This window comes from Aquila chrysaetos, chromosome 11 (assembly GCF_900496995.4).
Source record: "Aquila chrysaetos chrysaetos chromosome 11, bAquChr1.4, whole genome shotgun sequence".
Classification (NCBI taxonomy): domain Eukaryota; kingdom Metazoa; phylum Chordata; class Aves; order Accipitriformes; family Accipitridae; genus Aquila; species Aquila chrysaetos.
The window spans coordinates 39,499,983-39,516,539 of NC_044014.1; the positions used below are offsets into that span (position 1 = coordinate 39,499,983).

General features: G+C 49.7%; 1 protein-coding gene across 1 annotated transcript in view; it reads left to right on the top strand.

Moving 5' to 3' along the window:
* CDH23 (cadherin related 23) overlaps positions 1-16,557 on the top strand; it is a 214,096-nt gene that overhangs the window by 83,894 nt on the left and 113,645 nt on the right. Inside the window, 2 exon segments of the mRNA XM_030030571.1 lie at positions 12,924-13,118; positions 16,252-16,380. Of these exon segments, the coding sequence (XP_029886431.1) occupies positions 12,924-13,118; positions 16,252-16,380 (324 nt within the window).

The following is a 16,557-nucleotide window of genomic DNA, read 5'->3' on the forward strand; positions in this document are numbered from 1 at the left end:
TGGCTGATGTACCAAGATCCCAGCCTGGATTAAAGAAAAGCAAAGCCGAAACAAAATAACCCAGAAGTTGAATGATTCAAAGAGCTTTATTGCCGCAAACAAGCCCTCTATATTTTCACTGCAGCTTGGAGGGTATGTTGCTGACCAGAGGAGGAGAAGAAATGCCCCGGCGACGTGGCTACGCAGGTGCATCCCATGGTTTGCATCCCTTCCCCTTGCGCCGGGCGCTCGGCTGCATCGCCCTGTGCAGAGCAGCCCCTAACACGGGATGCTCCTGTAGTGGAGTTTTGCCTCTGCGAGGAAATTAGCTGGAGAACTGTGAAGCGAGGAGACAGTACCTCAGAGCTGCCTTTTCCCCATCACCTGCACGGAAACCCGCAGCCTTGTTGAGGACACTGATGGGACCAGATCTGTCTGTCCTTTCCTTGGGGTAGGACCTAAAACTTTTAGTCTAACTTTAAAATGACAGCCTCAGTAAAGTTACTAGTTCCGCGACGCTTCATAACTTCCCCCACCTGTAGCCTCTCTCTCTTTTCTCAAGAGGCTGACGACTTTATCGATCCTTTTCCTGCTAATATTCCCTTTCCAATTCACAAATAACTGCTGTGTGGGTCTGCATGGTTAGCACAGTCACAGTAAATTCAGAGCATTACTCCTCAGTCTGTGTTTAGCGTTGAAGGATGCTCTTTTATTGTTCTGGAGCTGAACATCAGTGTCTGGTCTGACACAATGCGCTGCTTCCCTTTACAAACCTTGCTATGCTCCCACTTGCCCCTTTTCCTCTCCTTTCAACACGGGTTGACTCCTGATTCTCTGTGCTCAGGCACCTTCTTTCAGGACTAGGAGCTTATTTACCATGTACCTCAGAGCTCTTGGGTAATTTTTCCTGCCTGCCTTTGCCTCTGATCTTCCCAGGTGGGAAAAAACCTTATTGTCATAAGAAGGTGTGAAAAAACCAACTGTGCCATGCAGAGTAAGATGAGCATGTTCTGCTTAGAGCAGAGGGCAGGCTCTGTCCTCAGGGTGCCTCATCCTCGATGCCGGTATGTGGCATCGAGTGTAACAGTGAGACAAAGCTGCTCTGCACGTGGGTACAGCGTCTAGCACTAAGCAGGGAGTTTTCAGGTCAAAGGAGGTAAAGCTGGGGTGTTGTGTGATGATAAACCCATCTTTCATAGCATGCATGCTAACAGAGATGAGTTTGGAGCGTGTGGCACATATGCCATTCCTCACGCTGTCGCACTGGGATGCTGCATGAACTGGGAGACTCGACGCGCTTCTTCCTTTTTCTTCCTCCTTTTGGTTGCTGGGTCTCCTGTCTTTATTATATGTCTTAATTAGCTTGATCTAGCTTCTTTGCTGCGTTTTCCCAGTCTAGCAGTTCAAGGGCAAGTCAGTAAGTCGTCATATATTGTATTTTTTAAAAAAATATTCCCCATACACTCCTTTGTCCCAGGTTTGTAACCGCTCCTTCTGCCTGTGAGCACTGCAGCGGTGGTGGGAGACAGCAAATTGGGGTGCTAGCTGTCGTGGGAGAGTGATATCCACGTTGCCGGAGTCTCTCCGGGGGAACCATGTCACGACATGGCTCAAGAGAAACGCTTCGTGCTGGAGTTTGCTGTTTTAGCACGAGCGTTTCAGCAAGAGCAAAGCCCGATGACGAGACCCGAGCTGAACTGTTATTGATCCTTCCTCCAGTAATAAAGCCATCTGCGGGAAGACAGGGAAATATTTTTTGAATCAGCACAGCTGTATGGATTTTGCTTTCGCTCATGTTGAGAGCGATACCTGCTCTCAGGCTGCTGCAGAGGCTCTCACAGGAGTTTCTTTTTGATGGATCTTTGGGACCTACAAATCACAGACTTCAAAGTGAGTTGGTTTTTTTTTTCCCTACTTTTCTGAGGACAAATTACTTGCTCCACCTATGGTCAGAAGTGAGCCACTCTGTGCTGTGAAAGGCGCTTTTAGCTTTTCTACCAGAACAGGGGATAAATAAGCAGTAAAATAGATAAATAAGTTGGCAAAGCAGGCAGGTTTCTGTCTGCCTGGCTAAAATGGTAGCGCAAGAGATGGAGGAAAGAAAGGTGATCCTCTTTACAGGAATGCATGTGCTAGATCAGAGGATCTTTTGAAGACTCGAGATGGTCATTGAGTGCGTGTGGGATAAAAGAAGGAGATAGCAAGAAGTTCTGGCAGTGAGTTGACTTGAAAGCAAGACCCAGTTTCTCCTTGGCCAGCTGGGCTGGCCACTGGGTCCTCCTCCAAGGTGGCTCAGGACAGCTCAAGAGCCAGGGAGGAAAAGATACCGGGCTGGCATGGAGAGGAACATGTGAATAGATAATCACCCACAGATTGCATGTATATATTTGCAGTATGCTGTATAAATGAATGCAATACCTAATGATTCGTGGCTATTATTTGAAGGGCCCCACTGTTACAGATTTATTTGTCATTTCTTGTAATAACACCGATGATAATGAATTCATTTGTATTAATGCGGGTGTCGTGGACTTCCGTTGGTATTCTGCATTAATTAATGTACCATTAAAAGAAAGTGTCACCCAATTAATATCAAGTAGAAGCAATACTGCCAGTGTCCTGTCATTAGGGTTTCATTTGTAATGCATTGTATTAACGTTCTGCCTTAATGGAAGTCATTTGCAATTCGGAGCGTCACCCGATGGGCTGGCATGGGGGTGCCGGTTTGCACCTCTTGCGGCAAGGGTTACCCAGAAGAATCGACGGGGACAGGCTGCCATTAAGAGTAACCCCCATTACTGCCTGGGCTCGGGCACAGAAGCCTGCACCACTCCTGTCCTCCACGGACAGCTGCCAGAGGTTGGTGCACTGCTTCCAGACGTCCTTCCTTCCCAACTTAAAGGCTGGTGCGTTAACTTCACCCACCTTCTTGACCTCTCCCTGGGTTTAGAAAGTAAAAGTTAGTGGCGACTGCAAATAAAATGGGATATAAAAAATCAGATCTGCCCAGTTTATGGTGACACCCCAGAGCAGAAATCGGGAAAGGGATTTCTTGTCTTGCCCCATAACGTATGTTGGCTGGTAGGAGTAAATCACACTGGTGATTTGATTTTGCTACTGAATTTTAATATTGAGAGGAGGGACGGTGGAAAATCTCACCGGCTGCTGCGGGTCAGGGCTGCCTTTGCTTCCCCGGGCAAAAGCTGCCTCTGCCAGTCCTGAGCGCTGAGGCAGGAGTGGAGACCTTGACTGTGGCCACCTGGATCCACCTGGTCCATGCCCACCGTCTCCGGCAAGATGACAGCCGAAGGGGTGCTGGGCCATCTGCGGTGCATGCCCTTGCTCCGAACGCCCTCTTCCAGCAGGAAAATCACACCAGCAGGAGCGAAGCGGTACCGTCGAAGCCAGGAGCTCTCTGACTGACAGGTTTTCACATTCTCAGCATTTGCTTCTGACTTTCAAACGTTTCGTTAGACCATCTTGGGTTCCCATCTGGTGTCTCCGAAATTGAGACTGACATAATAGCAGCCCAGGAAGGCAGCACGGGCTGCCTCCCAGCCCTTGCTCCGGCCCTGCCTGGCTTTCTCGAAGGCTGGAGATGGATAATGGGCAGAAATGGGAGAGAAAAGTGGCTTCTCCAATGGGATTTGGCTGCAGGTGCTGAGTTAGTGAAGTGTTGGCTGCTTCACCACCCTTTTCTTCTGTCCCCTCCCAGGGCAGTGGGAAACAACCTGCTTTACAGGGTGATCCCCCTTCCTAGGAGAGCTGTGTTTTTTGGTTCAGATATAGGACTCTGCAGTTACACATTAAAAAAAATAGATATTGGTTCAAACCAGTTGGCAGCAATCTGCTTGATGTCGATGGTCTGTGCCCTTTGTTGTTTACCCATCTCCTAGTCTCTGTGTTTTCACTCTTCCAGATGATTGGTAAAAATGTCAAATAATAGGCAAAGACCTGCAGGTTCCCAGCGGGAGTCCATTAAAAATACACTTGCCTGATAATATTCCTTGTTTACAATTGTATTTTGAGGGCTACATGCTAGCTGACTCTGTTGATTTTGAATTATTCTGTGTTCATCAATCTCACAGAGCACCAAGTCATGTGGCTTAGAGAAGATATGTATGTGACTTTGACTCCATTGCCCTTTTCGACCAAGATTGTTGTCTGGTAGAAAGACGAGAGAGAGAATAGAGCAGGATCTATTGTCTGTCAGTCTTGTGGGAGGTGGTAATGCTGCTACTTCCCTTTAATTCCCTATTAGCCAAGAGTTACAGTGAGGGTTTTGTTATTTCACCTGGAGTTGATGTAGCCGAGAGGTCTGAAGTCTCTCCCATTGAAGAAATCCTGACAGCGTGTTGGTCGCTCTGCCCACCCCGCTGCCGCTCCTCGGTGTTTGCAGGGCTGCTGAAAATCATCGGGAACGGTCCAGTGAGCACCTTGGCCATCGCCTTTAACCCTCCTTGGCAGGAGTTACCAGACCTGCTGACTGAGACGTGTCTCGCTGGAGGAGGCTGAAAACGTAAAGGTAGACTGCTTTGTCCCTGCCAGAGCTCTCCCCACCTCTTTTCCGAAGACGGAATGATCAACCCCACCTGGGTTTTTCCGATCTCTTGGACTGTGCTTCTGTGCTCACTACTTTATGCTAGTCTAGCTGTATGTTTGTAGCAGTCCATGTCGGTGGCTTTTTGGTTGCTGGAAAGGTTCCCCTGCACAGAGTATGTAAGGCTGCTGGCATTAGCCTTGCTCCTCTTCATTACTTCTCGTGGAGCTGTGAGAAGCCACTCGTGGTCTCCTGAGATCTAGGGCAGCAAATGCAAACCCAGGGCGCAGTGTAATAGCTCGAGTTACCTCGAAATAGGGGCTGTTGAGGGAAACGAGCTTCGACAGACAAAGCTGGCTGTCTGCTTAAATAACTTGGTAATAGTGCGGGCAGGATGGCTTCTTGAAAGCTGGTGTGGAACTTGCTTTCTTCTCTTTGCTCTCTTTCTCCTGGTGCTTCACCCACCTGGCTGCTTTCTGTCTACTTGTTGGCGTGCATGATGGGTGGTTGGGCAGGGCTGGCTGGGGATGGGGAGAGACCGAGCACCAAGATGAAGGCAAGGTTCGGAGGGAGGGAAGAGAGGAGCAATTCCCTGGCTCTGGTGGTTCGGGTGGGGATGGAGGTCATGGTGCAGCTCCTGTGCAAGCCCAAGCCTTGCATTTGCTGTGGTCTAGGGCAGGCAGCTCCTTTTGCCCCTGAAGCTGCAAATTAAAGCTCTGCTGGATAGTGCTTTTCCTCTCCTCACTTTCTCTTTTGAATATAACTCCATTCTGGATGAGCGCTTGAGCTGCACGGCCACTCTGCTGCTCCAGAGAGCGAAGAGCAGGGGGGTGACAGGTCCCACTTACCATATCACTGCCTGGAACGAGCCAGTTGGGAAGTTATAAATAAGAGGACGAATCTTGTGGGTTCGTTCGTTTTCTTATTAGCATTTCCTTCCTCTCCCATCTGCCCTCTCTTGCCTCTCCTGGGCTTGCCCCTCAAGACCTACGCTGCAGAAGCGACGGGTGCCACGAGGAGAGGTGGCAGAGCTGCTGTGCGCCCAGCTTTTGGGGACGCTGTGCTGTAAATCAGCCATCTGAGCCCCGTGCTGGCAAGGGCAGAGTTATCTTCGGTGGGAAACGGAGCAGCTCTGGGCTAGAAAAAACGAGCAGCTTTATTCCACGGGATACCAGAGCATCCTCTCCCATTTGTGGCTCCTTGCCCTCTGTCTGCTGAGTGCTGTTGTCCTGCTAGCGTGACAAATTCCCCCGTGGGCTTGCTGGTTGCAATGTCCCTTTCTTCAGCTCTGTGCATCGGGTCGGGCCGTATCTGCTGTGAATAAACGCTCTCAGCTCTGAGGGCGGTTATCCAGCCGCTAATTCAGTCTCCAGCTCCTATAATGCATGTATTCCAGCTGTGTTTATGGTGTTTTCAAAAGCCCCTCAATTGAATTACAGCTCTGTGGTGGCCGTTTGCCAGTGTCACCCAATAATGAGGGAGGTTACTTAATAGAGATAGCAACAAGAGATACATATTAACGAGAGCTGATTGAAAGGTGGGGTGAAATTCAACCAAAAAAATAAAAAAAAAGGAAATTATCAGGTTTTAAAATCAAACTTTGAAATTGGAAATTGCTTGGCTCGGGCTAGCAGTAATGCAATTAATAAATGTAATTAAAAGTGTAATAAAGAATACAGGAATTGGAAGTCCGCGCACATCCGTGCGAGCATTTAGAGCTGGCACGCGAGCAAGGGACCCAGTCTGGCAGTCAGGCCGCTTCTGAGATGGAGCCTGGGGAGGGAAACCAAAACTGGGGGCTGGTTTTTCTTCTCAGCAGAGTCTGGAAGAGGGGCTGGCACTCATTCTGGCTCTGCTTTCACAGCTATCTCCTGCAGCAAACGAGACTCGGACAGGAATAGGTGACTTAAATGTGTCCCGGGTGGTCCAGGGATGAGGGAGCCAGGATTTCAGCTGCAGCAGAAGAGCACTTGGATTCAGTGTCAGCTCTGTTACGCAGCACCTCTGAGATGCCCTGCCTTGAGCAAAAGGCATCAAACCCTCCTTCCTGCCCTGCGATGAGATGGGATTTGTGGGAGCGTCTTTGACTCAAGCTGAGGGATGTCTGAGCCGGCTTTTAGCAGAGCGCAAAGCTCCTTTCATCTGCCCTGCTGCGCGGTGGCGAGAGGCAGGGAGAGGGAAAAGAGCCGCCAGGAACAGCAGCAGGGAATTATTTAAGAGTAATGGGTTGACCTGAGATATAACAGGAGCACGAAGCAGCGAAGCATCTCCTGATGGGAGCGGTCAGCTCCCACCTTGATGCAGGGGGAAAAAAAAAAAGCAGGACCCGAAATAGGGCTGGCGAGACTGTTTCAATGCTGATGCGAAGATCGCAGCACGGGCAGCACGGTAGGCTGCCTGCTGCTCGAGCCCTCGTGCCCGTCGCTGTATGCCCCCCAGTTAGTTTGCATCGGCTCCTCTCATCTCATCGACCTTCAGACAGCTGTTCGGCCAGATTGCCTGCCGTTTTTCCACATTATTTGCATTGGTACAGCATGCGCGCATCCGCATCCTAATCATTTCTACCAGCTTCTGCTGGGGCGCTGCTGGGTGACTTTGCCCTGGGAGGTCAGATGGAGGTCCTCTACGTGGCCAGCCGCTGGAGGTGGGGAGCAGGCTTGGAGGGACCATCCCCAAATAAACCCGACTAAACGTTTCTAGTGCCCAACCAAAGCTTGTAACAACCTGTCTGCAGGTTGGAAAAGGGGATGCATTTAAGGAAAAGGATTATCTGAGAAACTAACTCCCAGATCTCCTCCGCTTCATCTCCCACCTTTACTTCTATCCGACTCTGACCCTGCTGTAAAAAAGTCAGCGCCACATATTCCCCCTCTGAGCCCTTTGCCTGCAGGGCACCCGGTGTCAGGCCAGTTGGACGAGACTGATGGATCAAGGCACGTTTGAGGGGTTGGCGGCCCGTGGCCCGTGAAATGGTTTTGCTATGGTGGAAAGCTCTCAAAGGCGCTGTGCAAATCTGCTCCGTTAGCAGGGTGAGCGGCTGTCTGACAGCCAGAGGGTTTTATACGCTCTGGGAGCAGGCACCGTGGGCCTGGTGAAACGGTACGGATGCTGGCTTTTCTGCAAAGAGCTTTTTCTTTTTAGCCCTGTCTGAAAGAAGAGCTCGTTCACGTAGCTTTACGTATGCCTTAAAAATTGTCCACCCTAAAGTTTTCCTTGATTTGGGAGTTTTTTCCTTGGGAGTTCTTCACCCAGCCCATCTCCTGTCCTTGCTTTGCCGGTAGGGTCTTGCCGCTACTTTGGTCCCCGGTGCTTCTCCAACGCCAGCCCGCGCCCCAGCAGAGCTGGCTCTGCAGCCCTCGGGGAACATTTGGTGGCAGACAAGAGGAGACTGTGCTCTGACGTTTTTAGGGAGTCCTGCCCAGCACCCGCCGTGTTCAGCTCCGGCCGTGTAACCTGCCTGGTAGGGTATGTTGCACCTCTGGAAGCTGCATCTCCTCGGGGTCGTAATCCGCCTTGTATTGCCGCCTTGCGTTGGAGCAGCAGCCATCAGAAATTTTATTACTAATGCATTTTATAGCAGGATTCATAATAAGATATTAAAGACTGTAGGTGTGGCCAGAGAGCGAGGTGTAAATATTTTACAAAGGCCCTTTTCTGATAACCTTTTCTTCAGCCTTAGGTGCACTTTTGCAGAGAATATTGTATAAAGGTTTGGTTCCCTAGCTGTCAACGTTCCAGGGTTAACCTAGGACATGTCTGTGTCTGGTCACTCATGCTGGAAGGTTGCGTGGGAGGTGACAGCCCAGGCCAGGGGAGGTGTCTGCTGCGGTGGGTCACACTTGGTCCATACCCATGAGCGTTTTTGGGTGGAAACACAACTTCTTTCTGGTCACTCAAACATGCATATTGCCTTGTCGTACTGCTGTGTTGGTGTGAGAGGGGCAAGGTCTTGGTCTCTCCTTTGCCTCCACCTTGTGCAGCAAGGTGTCCCTCCGTGTTTGGACAGGGATTTTACGGTTGTTCATTCCTTATTTTAATCCAAGTCTATCCTTGCTATTGGTGATGTACTGAAATGGAGTAGCCATTTCTTGTACCTCGCTGCTTTTGGTTTGGTCTTCCTGGTGCTTTAGGTAGCCACGCTGTTTCCATTCAGTATTTCCTTCCAGCAAAAAGGACCCACCGAGCTTCTTTGTATAAGATTTTTACAACAGTTTGAACCTTTCTTATTCATTTATTGCAAAATGCGGGATGGCCTCGCTACCTTGCACCCTGGCATCTCCGGCCCATGCAGCTCAGCGGTATTGCAGCTGGGTAACCGGAGCCCTTTAATTCCTGGAGCTGCTCCTGCTGAGCTGTTGGATGAAGGATGGGGTGCTGGAGACAGGTCGGGAGCGGGTCCCGCTCCCATTTGCCCTCCTTCTCCTCCACGGGAGGCATTTGTCTGCATGTTTATTTTTATCTCACATCTGCTGGCATTGTAACAAAGATTTAATGATATGACACAGTTTTGTCACCAGTTCTTTTTTCTATAGTGAGTGAAGCTTCCTCGCTGGCTGCTGGAGGAAGTCGAAAGCTTTAAAAATGACAAAATTTGGCGACTCGTGTAGAAAACTCACCTGTTTGCCACAAGCACCTGTAAGCTGTCGTCTGTCTGTATTTCTTTTTTCCTGGACAGAAAAGATAGAATTTGCTATTTTTGCCTGTCGGTGAACTAAGCATAACCACAATTAATCTTTGCTAAGGAAGAACAGCCGCGAGGGACCGGCAGAAGAGTCCTATAAATGGGCCAAATGCTGAAAATGCAGAAACACAATCCGTCTTGAGCTGGCCTGGCATCTCCCTGGGATGTGCCCTCTGCCTGTTATTTACCATCAAACACAGACCCGAGAGAGTTCTGTTTATACAGATGTTTTGCTCCATTGTTTAGATGATGGGCCGCATCTTTTGAGAAATAAAGATGTCGGCCTCCCGCTGAGGAATATCTTGAGCCTGTTTGACCCAAAAATGGCAAGAGGATTTTAAAGACATACTTCTTACGCTTTTTAAGGCAGATGGTCTGAAATTCCTCTGAGTCCTGACTGCGTCCTGCCTGGGCATGAACACTGAAAATGAGGCCTCTTTTCCTGGAAGACTGTCGGCATGGGATGTCTGCATCTCACAGCTGGTTTTGCCTTGCCAGAGGGGGGTTTTTTGGCTTGAATTTGAGCTGGGGAAAAAAGATGCATTACCCAAAGCACTTCTCATAGGTCTGTATCCTTTGACCTGTGTGCTGTTGGGAATAAGGGCATGCATTTGGTAGTGAAATTCTCCCACTGACCTGTGCGCTGTGGGCAGTACCAGCGATTTCCCCCTCTGCGACCGTGCTGTTCTGCTTCAAGCTCCTGTAATGCTCCTCCTATTGCCCGGGAGCCCTTCTGCTCCCCTCTTAAATTCACCTACGCTGTACTTCGCTGGTGCACCCACCCTTCTGCTTGCAGGTGCCCACTGTCCCCCGCTGAGGTCCTGCCCTGGGGTCCCTCCCAGCCCCTCGGACGCTTTGGTGTAGATGCCCATGACTGTTTCCCAGGACCAGCCAGATCTTTGGCCAGAGCTGATACCCGGCTTGTATGGCTTTCGCTATCCTGGCCAATGAAGGGATCTGGTCAGCGAAGCTGTAAAATAAGGATAAAAATACAGTAATCGCCAAGTCGGAGCTCAGGCAGCGTCTGCAGGGGCTGGAGCTGACAGCACCAAAGCTGGTGACCTCAGTGTCTCTCCAGGCAGCTTCTCCTTTGGAAGGACAAGGAGATGAACTCTCTTCAAAGCCTGCTTTTGGGCTATTGTATGAAATACAATGCCGGGGAAATCAAGCTCTCCTCTTTCACAGCCGGCCGCACAGCCCCATAATCACGGGTGACCAGAGCGGATTTGCATGTTAAAAGGAGTGGCTAGGGCACTTAAACAGAAGAGGAAACATATTCATCAAGTCCAGATTTATCCTTATGAATATTATTATTCCTGGGGACAATATACCCCAGACCTCATCGGTGCAACCCCACGTCTACTCTTTTGCTGCCTTTCCCCCACTCGCCCTATTAATGGTTAATTTGTAATGCTCTTCGTCCTGACATTGATACCCTGGTGGCTCTGGGGGAGGAATGTGAGAAGGCAGTTGTTGGAGCATGTGGACCGTGGCGGTCGAAGCAGTGCCCTGGCAGCAGCGAGGGGAGGGCTGCGGGATGCTTCGTGGCTGCTCCCAGCTGATGATGGCTTGGGGGAGGCAGGTAGCCCAAAAAAGGATGGGGAGATGCTCTAGTCCTGTCTGAGAAGGTGTCTTGGGAGTGCTCAGAAAGCAAACACCCACCGCAGCCCCGCCATGAACGGATTCTCCACCTCAACGTGCTTCCCGAGCTGACAAAGTCCTGGTTCCTCAACAGTCTAAATGCACAAGCCAGGATTAACGTGCTGTGTGCATGGCACAAAGTCAAGGGCTTACATGGCAGCAGGGCAGATCTGGGTTAAGCGTGCCAGGAAACGAGCACGCTTTGTAAGGCAAAGGATAGTAAACTGCTGGGACAAATGGGCTGGGGAGGATGTGGTGTCTCCATCACTAGAAGGCTTTAAGGATGGCAATGATTTAGGTGTAACACGGGGACAGGTTTCTCTTTTGAGGTCCCTTCTAGCTATATCTTTTATGCTTTTACGATTGCTGATCACAAAAAAACTTGAAGGTGCTTTAAAAAATAATCCTCAGGCCATGCCCTGTGAGGCTTTCTTTAGCAGCTTGATTTAGAGGGGGGAAAAAAAAGAAAGCAAATGAAAAGCCTAGGTGGGAACTGCAAGCTCTCACAGCTCGGCAGAAGTGACACTGAAGTAAGGAAAGTGGAGTTTTGCTGGAGGCCGAGGCAAGCTTAGATGTCAGAGCATCTCTGCAATGCCCTGCGGCTGGATGCAAGGGCAGGGAGGCGTGAGGGACATGTGCGGATGAGTGTCCAGGACCCGGACTCCTGGATGCGAGTTGTGGGACATGCCCCGGGTTCCCTTCTTTGCCTGACCAAGCTCGCAGCAAATCCTCCCCACCTGCCTTTAAGGCAACTTTCTGCTGGCCTGAGCCTCACCGGGGGAAATTCAGATGCTTTGGTTCTTTTCTGGTGCCATCACCTGGTATTAAACCAGTTAAATCAGATCTCCAAGCGTGAAGCCCTGGTTTCTCGTGCTTTCTACTGGAGGTGGTGGGCTGGGACATCCTTGCCGAAGCCCTGGCTGTGGTCCACTGCAAGCTTTGTGGTTGCCCAAAAAACCTGAAAATGGCTCAGTTCGTTGCTCAGCTTTGGCCAAGGACTTGCAGGAGGAGCTCCACTTGGAAGCAGTGCCCCATCTTCTAAGCTCTGCCTCTTCTCAAGTCTCCTTTCCACCTTCTCAGCACTTCACGATACTTCTCTATGAGCTGAGGATAAATAATTTAATACGAATGAAGTTAACAATAAAACGCAGAGGCTTGGGAAGAGGTTTGCAGAAATAATCCGTATTATCCCAACTGGCCATAACCAGCTGCTGTCACATCTCGCTTCCGACCTTTGCTGTCTCCCTTTCAAGTTTTAGCTCTTTGTCAACCCTTAACGTGGCTGTGAACGTGTTACAAACGTAGGGACTTGCCCAAGCGGTCGTGATCCGTGTGTACCTGCAGCCTGTGTCTCTAGCAAAGCCTTTTTGCTTGCGGTCTGTGCTTCTGCCTTTAGAGAGACAAGAATATGCATTTAAGATTTGCATAGGAACATGCAGCTGTTCCACCAAAAATGGATAATTGTTCTCCCTGCTGTGAAGTTAAACAATAAGAAGTGCCAAACTGCATTTGCCATTGCTGATTTTGTGCACTCAGCTCCATATTTTATGCATGTAGATTAGTTCCAGATTTATGACGATTTAACTGTTAATGCCTGCGTTAATCGGGCCAGGTTCTAGTTGCTGTGGAAACTATAACTTTGAATTTCACGTAAAGTTCTGTGTTGCATTTATTGCGGTTTTTTTGAGGCTCTCTCGTATTTAATGTCTTATGGTGAAAACGGAGAGGGAATCAGCGTTGAAAATAAAAGTGCCTTTGGGCAGAAAACAAGTTTCAGCAAAGAGAGTAATTTTTCTGGAAAGTTGTGATGTCTGGGAAAATAAGGGTTTGTGATAGAGTGCCATCTTGACCACAGCTGTATAACTATTATTATAAGTATGTAACAACTATTATAGCTGCTGCAATACTGTAATAAAGAAAACAGCTGTATAACTTATAAATGTCCTGAAAATATAGGACTGAAGTTCTTGGGTCTCTCGATATTCCTTCTGGTGGGCAAAGGAAATTGCTGATGTGCGTTTGATGGGAAAACAGGCTGGTGCGCAATTTTACCGACATATTATTTTTCTATTTTATTTCCAGAATACACCAGTGGGCACTCCGATTTTCATAGTGAATGCCACGGATCCGGACCAGGGGGCAGGAGGCAGCGTGCTTTACTCCTTCCAGCCTCCTTCCAATTTCTTTGCCATCGACAGCGGCCGTGGCATCGTGTCGGTGATACGGGAGCTGGACTATGAAGTAACTCAAGCGTACCAGCTCCAGGTCAACGCAACGGTGAGTCTTACCCTGACTGCTGCAGAGGAGGAGGTGTTTTCTGGAGGGACTGCAAGGGGGAAGGAGCTGCTGCTTACTTGTTTTATTGCCTTACTCTGGCATCTTCTCGGGCTCATCCAGTATTTTCCACTTAGGAAGGTGTTATAGCAACGTGGTGCCTGGGTAGTTTCATTTCGCTGCTGTGCAGCTCGTGGAGCACAGCTGCACCTCTCCAACAGCATCTCACGCGTGTCAGGGCCTTCTGCATAAAGGCGAGCAGCTCCCTTGGTGAAGAAAGCCAGTACAGGGCATACAGACCATTAAATCCTCCGCTCTCGTCCCTTGTGCATCATGGCTTATTACAAGCGGATTCACCTGTATTAAATCTCCTGAGCCTCACTCTGAGTTCAGGCATCAAGAGTTAAAATTTTAGTGGACAGAGGAGAAACCAAGGTCCTAATTACAGTCAGTACCACCGTACTGGGAGGGGACCCCTTGGAGATGTATGTCCAGGTGGCCGCCATGGCAAATTCATGCCCCACCTGAATGGGAAACTTCTTTCCTGGTGTCAAATCTAGCCAGAGCTCGATGGGGAGCCTGTGAGTGAGGAGCGCTGCACAAGCAGGCGCTCTGGATGATGGCTCCTTTCCCATCTCAGATGCAACAGAGGAAGGTGACATTCAGCCCTACAATACATCTGACCAACTCTGCATTCAGGAAAGGGGGGTGAAAAACCTTCCTGACTGCTCCAGGCAGCTGGCTAGAGCTCTTGAAGCATGTGATTCAATCAAGATCATTGCCTTGATGCCGAACCACAAATGTCACGAGGATGTGGAGGGCTGCGCAGGGCTGCTTTGCTCTCCATGGCCACGGAGGCTGGGCATTCGCAGGGCCACAGGCAAACAGCTCAATATTTCAGCCCAATCCCTACGTGTTTGAGGCTGTGGAATTTTCCCCAGGAGCTTATTTTTCCTGAAACGTACCTCATTTAATTTTAAATACTCCAGTGATAAGAGGCCTTTCCCGTTGTTTGTTTACTTATCGGTCTCTGTCGCCAACGTGCTTTCCCAGGATGTGCTATTGAACTATCCAGTGGGTTACAAAACATGGGACCAAACACAAGCCCTGATGGACACATACCTTTCTTCTACATGGCGGATTCTGGTTTTCTCAAGGACACAAGGATGTCACCTTGGTCCATCCAGCTCCATCTAGCCCTGTATCCCCGGTGCAGTTACCAGCAAATATAAAATGGGGGCATATCTGGTACTTGCTACCTAATACGTTCCTGGCTTCTAGCGATTTCCAGCTCAGGGAGTTCAAAGACTTAAATATTAAGTCTCTGAACTGGGCTTGATTGCAGCTGTGGGAACAACTCCTCAGCTCAGTCACAGGGCACTGGTAATTTGTAGCAGAAGGGCGATGAGAAACCCCAGGGCAAAGCTCAGCCCGGGAAGAAGGATGAGAGTTGCACCAGGATAGCAGGAGCTGGAAGAGCAAATGCAGTCTCTTGACTGCCTGATGAAAAGTTTGCATGGTCCCGAGTGGGAACTGGGGTGATGGGGAATTCGGGGTGGCTGCAGGGGCCGCAAGAAGAGCCATGGAGCTGTGGTTCAAAGCAGGAGCCATTTGATCCCGAGGATGTAGGCAGCAAGGGCAGAAAGAGACTGGAAAGGGCAGTGTGAGAGACGGTGGGTGAGGAAACTTGCAACGCGCTTGCTTTTTTAGTGCTGTCTGTAATACTTTAACCAAAATTTAAGAGGTGAAGGGGAGGGGAAAAAAACATTATCTGAAGAAACGAAAGACTTCAACCTGATAACGCTAACAGCAGAGTGCGAGTCAGAAACAAGCATCCATCCAGGCCATAAACGCTGAGGCCTGCAGGTTAAGAGGATAATGTACAAGCTGTGTTGTTGAATACGGTTTAAATTAACATTAATCTTCTGGCAATCAGTCCTTGCCGCTGTTCAGAGCCATTTTGCAGAAGTGTGCGGTAACCTCTAATGGTCGCCTTTCACCACAGTGCTTGATTAGGGGGTAAGGAGAGATTTATTTCCTTCCCTTCGTGTGTTATCTGCTCCTTCTAGCAAAGGGCTGTGGGCATTGGGGTCACTTTTGAGCACCCTTGGGATGAGGGTCCAGCAAGAAAATGGGTGGCAGCACATACTGCTGTTGCGTTGGCTGCTGGAGAAGGGTCTTGCTCTGGGAAAGTGCTTGCGGCTCCATCCTGATGGGTTGTGATGGGGTGTAAGGGAGATGATGCTCCTGCTCGGAGCATCGAAGTGTTCACGGGCCACCGCTGTTCCTCATAAGATTGCTGCGTGCTTGTGGCCCCGCAACTGTGGAAGCAGCTTGGCTTGCGTCAAAAGGCAGCTCCTGGTTACCCCGATCCTGCCAGTCCCCATGCAAGGCAGGAGGGAGAGGTTTGCAGTCTGTTGGAGCCAAAACCATTAGCCCAGTAGAAAGGAGGTTGCCACTGCGAGGATGTATCCTGCGGTTCAGGATTCCGCTCTGCTTTCTGTGCGAGAGCTGAGGCACCCTACGAAACCAGAAGCGGCCCTTGGCGTACGTACCCTCCGCCAAAGCTCAGAGCAGCAAATACAGAAAAGAATAAAGCTGCGACTGCAACGCAGCCCGCGGGGTTACGAAGAGCAGCAGAAACGCGAGGGAGCTGGTGGGCTTTGTCGTGTTCCAGTCGACAGAGCCCAAGCTGTGCGGAGGCATCAGCGCTGGGGGGTATGGGATGCTCTGCTGTGATGTGCTGGTATGAAAGTCTGCTGGCAAGCAGACCTGGGTCTCACGGTGCGGGGGTGCCCTAGGGTGTATCTACATAAGGAGGGAATTTATATTTTGAAGCGTATGCTGAACAGTGTTGCTTCTTTTCCACCCAAAATGTGATGAAAACTAAAGTGGTGCTTGTTTTATTTTAAAGGGCTAACGCTGGAATGATATGCGTATTGTATTTCAGCTTAGAGGGAGGTATAGTGGACAATAATTCCAGCAGGTAGCTTGAAAACGAGACGATTACCTGGACTATTCAGAATTTTTGACCCAACTACAACTGTGAGAGACTTAATACTGTTGAATAATTCTATTTCTCTGATAGAAATTCTTTCTCTTCCCCCCCCCCCGCTCCCACCCTTGTTTTTTCAAGGACCAAGATAAAAACAAGCCACTGTCCACTCTGGCCAACCTGGCAATCACCATCACAGACGTGCAGGACATGGATCCCATCTTCATCAACCTGCCCTACAGCACAAACATCTACGAGAACTCGCCTCCGGTAAGGGCTGCTGCTTCACTCTGACATGCGTGACCATGGTGTTGCACGGCGGGGCCAAGGGAGGGTGGAGCAGGGTTTGGGACAGAAAGCACAAGGTATCCCAAAAAAGCTGGAGGAAAACCTCTTTGCAGAGATATTCGTCCATCTTTCCACCCATTTGCATTGCTCTGCCCCGAT